Source organism: Nematolebias whitei, chromosome 13 (assembly GCF_014905685.2).
Source record: "Nematolebias whitei isolate Nwh7 chromosome 13, NemWhi1, whole genome shotgun sequence".
Classification (NCBI taxonomy): domain Eukaryota; kingdom Metazoa; phylum Chordata; class Actinopteri; order Cyprinodontiformes; family Rivulidae; genus Nematolebias; species Nematolebias whitei.
This window is the reverse complement of record NC_056510.1, coordinates 32,555,605-32,561,993: the sequence shown is the minus strand read 5'-3', so window position 1 is coordinate 32,561,993 and position 6,389 is coordinate 32,555,605. Positions and strand designations below refer to the sequence as shown.

At 37.9% G+C, this 6,389-nt stretch overlaps 1 protein-coding gene across 1 annotated transcript in view; it reads right to left on the bottom strand.

Annotated features, from left to right (window-relative positions):
* Nucleotides 1–457: 457 nt before the first annotated feature.
* ppp2r3b (protein phosphatase 2, regulatory subunit B'', beta) overlaps nt 458–6,389 on the bottom strand; it is a gene marked incomplete in the record, with an annotated part of 25,652 nt that continues 19,720 nt past the window's right edge. Inside the window, 1 exon segment of the mRNA XM_037687065.1 lies at nt 458–2,316. Within this exon segment, the coding sequence (XP_037542993.1) occupies nt 2,178–2,316 (139 nt within the window).

Sequence of the window (6,389 nt, the reverse complement as noted above, 5' to 3'; positions counted from 1 at the left end):
ATCAAGTTAAAACCTGAAATACCCATGAGGCACTTCAAGCAGACCTAAAGCATTTTTTCTTTTTCCTCAGGGTCACAATAATAAATTGTGTTTATGACTTGACCCCTGTGGCTGAGTGGTTAGAGCAGTCGTCCTCGAATGCGAGAGATGGGGGTTCGAATCCACCAGCAGTCACATGTCGAAGTGTCCCTGGGCAAGACACCTCATTGCCTCTGATGTGTGTCCCATTGGTGTATGAATGTGATAAAGCACTGTTTAGTCTCATTAGAATGATTTGTTCAATTAGCTTTGCAGAGATCTAGTAGAGTGCTGTATGAATGGGTAAACTGGACAGATTGTAGTGTAAAGCGCTTTGAGTATCTTGAAATAAGATAGAAAGGCGCTATATAAGTACAGTCCATTTAATTAGATGGTCTTACGAGTTTTTTTTACTGACATTTTAACTTTATATTATATAGTTTATGATGTAAATAAATTAGAATAAAAATATGCTCAATGTTTCTTTTAGTGTATATCTTATAAATACAAACATCTTGTTCCACCTGTGAATGTAATTTAGCATTAGGAAAAATTCAAGTATTTAAGCAGAACTACTTGTGTTAAAGTGGTTCTTGGGGGATATTTGGAAAATTACCCAAAGTTTTTTTTTTTTTTTAGCAATGACCACATGAAACGGCACTTTGTTCTCTTGGCTCTTTCATTAATCAAAATTTTATTTGTTCCAAAAACCCCAAAACATAGTAAAATCTTTATTTTTCCTGTCAAAGCACATTCAGTTCAAGTACTCCATGACAGAAAAAAGTCAAACTGCATTTAAAACACAGCAAACTCTAAATAAATATGTACAGAAAATCATAAGTTCATCTTTAATCATTTGAAGCCCATCTCGTGTCCATCGTAGTGAAGACTCTTAGACGTAGTATTTAGTAGTGAGGACCTAATGAAGCTTTTGAACACCGTCTTCTTTGGCTGAAGTGTAAAGAACAGCTTAAAATGAAGTTTCCGACCGGCGGCGTGGACAGATGTTTAACATCCTGAGACATTTCTCTGACATCCAGCTGCCACAGGTGCTCTGAACATGAATCTTTTTGTAGGTGGAAGAATAAAGTTACGTTTGATAACTCATTTTCATGATGTGGCATGATATCTCTTTGCTTGTGACTTCTTGACATTTATAAACAGATTGTTTTAAATAAATCATTAATTTGCACTGTACCAGTGTGGAATGATGCTCGTGCTGCTGGTTTCCTGCCAACCAGTTTGTGTTTCCTGTGAGATCAGATTGTGACTTGTGTACCGTTTTTACCTTTGGATGAACGTGCTCATGAACTGATGAACACTGAACACATCAGACTGACTGGTTCCATGTCTCATCATATGTTGCTTGCTGGTTTGTTATATTTTGCACACACTGCACCATTAAAACAACAGATCCAATGATTTACTTCCTAAAGCTTTGAATGAGGCACCAAAGCAGGGACTTCAGCACTTTACATGCTTCGAACATCATCGATCACGTGACTTGCGCTCCGACACCGTGCTGTTTGTTTCTTACGTGTCCCGGAGCTTCAGATGGCCCAGCTCTAGGGTTTAGGCCTGACAGTGGCTTGTTTGGCAGCAACCTGACTCCACTAAACCACTCAGAAATTTACAGCCTTATAAAATAAATTTAAAAGCAACCCTTTGATATGACCACTGGAATGCAAAAGCCAAATGGTTTGACGGCTGAATTACATCAACTTGGGTCTTTCTCATGGACTCGGGGAGCTCCTGTGGATCTGACGGGTTCCGTTTGTGTGAACATGATAAAACTGATGTTCTGAAGAAATGGGATCAGCACTGAACATTACTGATGGTAAAGATACTCTCAGTAAACTGCTTAGCATGTGGGGATGTGAAAACAGTGCATGAAGCCCCGCCTCCTCCAGTGAGGTCTTCAAATATTCTCAGGTGAGAACATTTAATGTTCAGAATCTGTTTATGTTCTTTTTAATTCATCTTGTCAAACGGTCATTTATCCAGTTGTTCACATCTCCAAGATTCTTCTCGTGGTTTTTATACTTGCTGAAATGTGTCGTGTTGTGCAGAACGGGATCTGGATCCGTGCACAACGCCGTTCAGCCATTACCACACGTTGACCTCAGTGTTCGGGACAGGAAAGGGCTGCACAGCAGGCATCACTCATAGTCCTCCTCATACTCGTATTCGTCCAAGTTCAGGTTGCAGTGTGAACTGGGGATCCCAAACAAGTGTCTTTTTGTCGAACTCAGCTCAGTGGAGACGTGCTGCCCTAAAGGGCTCAAAGGATCATCGTACCTACAGACACACGGAGACGGAAACAATCAGTACAACAAATAAACTAAAAACTGCTGAGAAGATTCTTTTCATGGTTGAACTTTAATGAATACAGTGGTCCCTTGTTTATCGCAGTGGATCCGTCCCTTGAAGACCTGCGATACGTGAAAAACCACAAAGTAGGGATAGTAGTACAGGTAGTAAGTACCGGTAGTAGTTTATTTTAGTAATTTTATATATATATATATATATATATATATATATATATATATATATATATGAAGGCATTTTAAACCCTGCCCACACTCTTGCAATATTCTAAACAATGTTTCTAAACTCCAAACGCTCTAAAAGAGCACAGAATGTCATGATTTCCCTCTCTCTGCCTACACTGCTCTCAGCCACCTGCTAGCGTTCTTGGCCACGCACACTTTCCCACTCTGCATGGAGAACAGCTGATCAGCTGCAGCAGGAAGTTTATCCTGCAGCTCTGGGCTGCACAAAGGTGCAGCAGGTGCCAAATCATTTACAATAATTTATTTTAAATAAAAATTTCATGCTGATGGTGCGGCTCATCCATCAATCAGCCAATTGTGTGTCATGTCCAATCTTATTTGAAAAACCGCGATAGAGCGAGTCTGAAAAACGAACTGTGAAGTAGCGAGGGACTGTACTAGAAATAAGCCATTCCTCATTTTCAGCAAATTCACAACTCGAGCAGTTTTTACAAGAAAAACACACTTTGTAGTTATGCCTTTATTTTACCTTTAGAAGAGTAATCACAAGACATTTGGTACCAGGCGTTAACAAAATAAATGGTTATAAATGTGTTTAAACAGAAAACCCTTTTTTTAACCTTGTGTCTTGTGAAAAACTAGTGAACGTGCTACAAAGATGGACGGGAAAACACACATTCGCCTTCATGCCAGCAGCTTAATAAAAATAAAACTTCTGTTTGCTCTGCATCTTCACTGACAAGCCAAGAAACCAACATTTTTCACAAGACAAATAAACAAACAAAACATATGGAATTATTAATTAAGCTTTACAGGATGCTAAAAGAAGGAACAAGTGAAGTCTTTCCTCTCAAACTGTTAATTGTTGGGAAAGTCAAATCAAAGACATTTAATATGAGGGGTTTTTTTTTATTGGAGAGGGCATGGGTACAGCACGTGAAGGCTGGGGCGGCTTTTAATGAAGTTGGGTTCATTAAAATAGAGAAAAGGTTAAAACGGGTTCACCGACAGTCTCTGCTTTAAGACACGACATGTGCATGAGACTGCTGGTGCACAGCTGCTTTCTTTCAACAGTACATACAGATCTGTGGGAGAACAAGGTGTGGGTTTCAGACTAGACCAGCCCAGACAGGAGAATGAGGAGGGGGAGGACAACTACTCCCTACTGCTCTCCAGTGTGTCTTACCTGCTCTGAGGAGAAGACTGTCTTTAGACGCCACTGGTGTTCCTAAAAATTGCCAAACACGCCTGTCAACAGCTGCTTCACCACTGATTCACTCAGAAGGCTTTGCTGTTGCACGTGAAGCACCAAACTGCAGCACCCGGCCACGTGGCAGGAAACTGAAATCAGCTTCTATGACTTTACTGACCTGACCAAACCATCACTGACATTTTTAAAGAGAACATCTGTCAAGTTTAAGATTTTAATGATCAATAAATGTTTATCTTCACAGCTTCAAGAGAAACTGCATCTCCTGTGAAAACGCAGTGTGAACACTTACTGCTGAACAACTTGCTGAAAAACAGCTGAAATTAGCTAAAAACAAACAACCAAACACACATTCTGAAATGTAGCTGAAATGGAAGAACAAGCAGAAGAAAACAGAAAAAAAAAAACATTTTCTGAATTAGATTTAAAAAAGCAGAAATGAGCACAAAAATAAAGAAATTTGCTACAAAAAATGCTGAAATTATAAATAAATAAATTACAAGTAGCTGAAAAGGCAGAAAGAAGCTTAAACTTCCAGAAGGAAACACAAAGAACTGAAATGAGCTCAAAAACTGTGGAATTAGCTGTAAAAGCTAAAATTAGCATCAAATGAGCTAAATAGTAGCTGAAAGAGCAGAAAAAGTTTAAACTAGCAACAACAAAAAAGCTGAAAGGAACATAAGCTGAAATTAGTAGAAATAACTTAATTAGGCTGAAAGTAGCAACAATTAACATGAAAACTTGAATTTATCTGAAAACAGCTGAAATTAGCTAAAAATGCAAAAAAAAAAAAAAAAAAGTAGCTGAAAAGATAGAATGAGTTTAAATCACCAGAAATCAGAAAAAAATGCATGTTTGCCCAATTAAGCTTAAAGAAGCAGAAATGAGCACAAAGAAGTAAGAATTATCTGAAAAAAGCTTAAATTTGCAAAACAAAAAAAGCTGAAAAGTAGTTAAAAAAGCATACAGAAGCATAAAATACCAGAAGGAAGTGGGGAGAGCACTTTTTTTTTTTTGCTGAATTAGGCTGAAAAATAAGTTGAAATGAGTGCAAAGAATGTGAAATTAGCTGAAAAGGCTAAAATTAGCATTAAAACAGCTACTGGTAAATAGCTGAAATAGCAAAAAAGCTTAAACTTGCATAAATAAACTGAAAGCAGCATAACAAGCTGAAATGAGCAAAAATAAGTTGGAAGAAGCATAAAAATGTTGAAGTTAGCAGAAAGGATATAAAAGGATCACAAAACAGCTGAAAAAACAGCTGAAAAAACAGCTGAAAGTAGGTGAAAAAGTTTGTTTGCACAAGGAAGCCGAAAGAAGCTGAAGCAGAACAAAATGTGAAAGGAGCAGTAAAAGGTTGTAAACACATCTAAAAATTTGAAGGATGGAAAATGAGCTCAGTTCATTTTCTATGAGTAAAAGAATGGCAGAAAAGGCTAAATCTTTCAAAAAACTAAAGTTGCAGCAATACCAAAAGTCACGGCACCTTTCTCCTGAAGAGCTGAACGTTTTGATTTATGATTTATTGAAATAGCACAAAAACTGTTGAATGAGAAAGATGCTGAAAAACAAAGAAATGGATCACGAGAGTGAGCGCTTCAAAAACATTCACTCTGTTACATTTCCTTGCTTCATAACAATGTTTTAGTCACTCATACATAAAAAATATTCGGCTTGACTTCGTTTGACTTTGGTTTTAGTAATTTTTATCATTTTTTAAAATTTTATTTTATTTGCAAACATTTCCACTAAAATACACTAAGATTATCTTTAATTCATTTGAAAATATTGTTCTCTTTGAAATCTGCTTTAGCGTGCTTGCTCTAATTTTTTATCTTCTTAAGCTTCTTTCAGCTGTGAAGTTTTGCTCCTTTCAGCTGGTGACTAGCCTTTTGCTCATTTTCTTTTTTAAGTAGTGTTTTCACCATTTAGATTTTAGCTGGTGCTCTGCTTCTTTTAGCTTTAACAATTCAGTTTCAGCTTTTACAGCAAATGTAAGAAAAGTCATTGTGAACTCAGTATTTTTTCAGCTTTTTTACAGAAAATTAAATTCCTCTATCCAAAAAAGTTCAATCTGGTCCTCTGGACATTAAAAAAACAACAAAACAAAACAAAAAAAATGTAGAAACGTTTCGTCTCTCATCCGAAAGACTTCCTCAGTCTGAGGTGCTGTATTCAGCTCAGTCTCTTAAATAGCACCTTCTCAGAGTGGATCAACCAGTTTGCTGCTGACAACCAAAACCATCTGCTCACATGGTCAAGAAGGACCATCAGCCTAACAATGGATCATTAGCACACTGATGGCTGTTTACTATTCACAGGGGGTTGAGTGATACTAGCAATAACAGCAGTGTAAGAGGGGGACAGTTGAACCCGGAGGCCTCCACCCCTGTTTAATGATGGACAACTTATTTTCACAAAGATGGCCTCCTTTACTCCTCTCTCAAACCATCATTCCTCGCTGTCCAGGATGTGAACATCCTCATTCCTAAAAGAATGACCGCTGGCCTGGAGATGAGTGTAGACCGCAGAATCCTGGCCTGATGATGTTTATCTTCTGCGCTGGGCCATCCTTTTGGCCAGTGGCTGTTTAGTTTCCCCGATGTAAGACTGATCACAGCCCTCCTGACACTGAACAGCATACACAA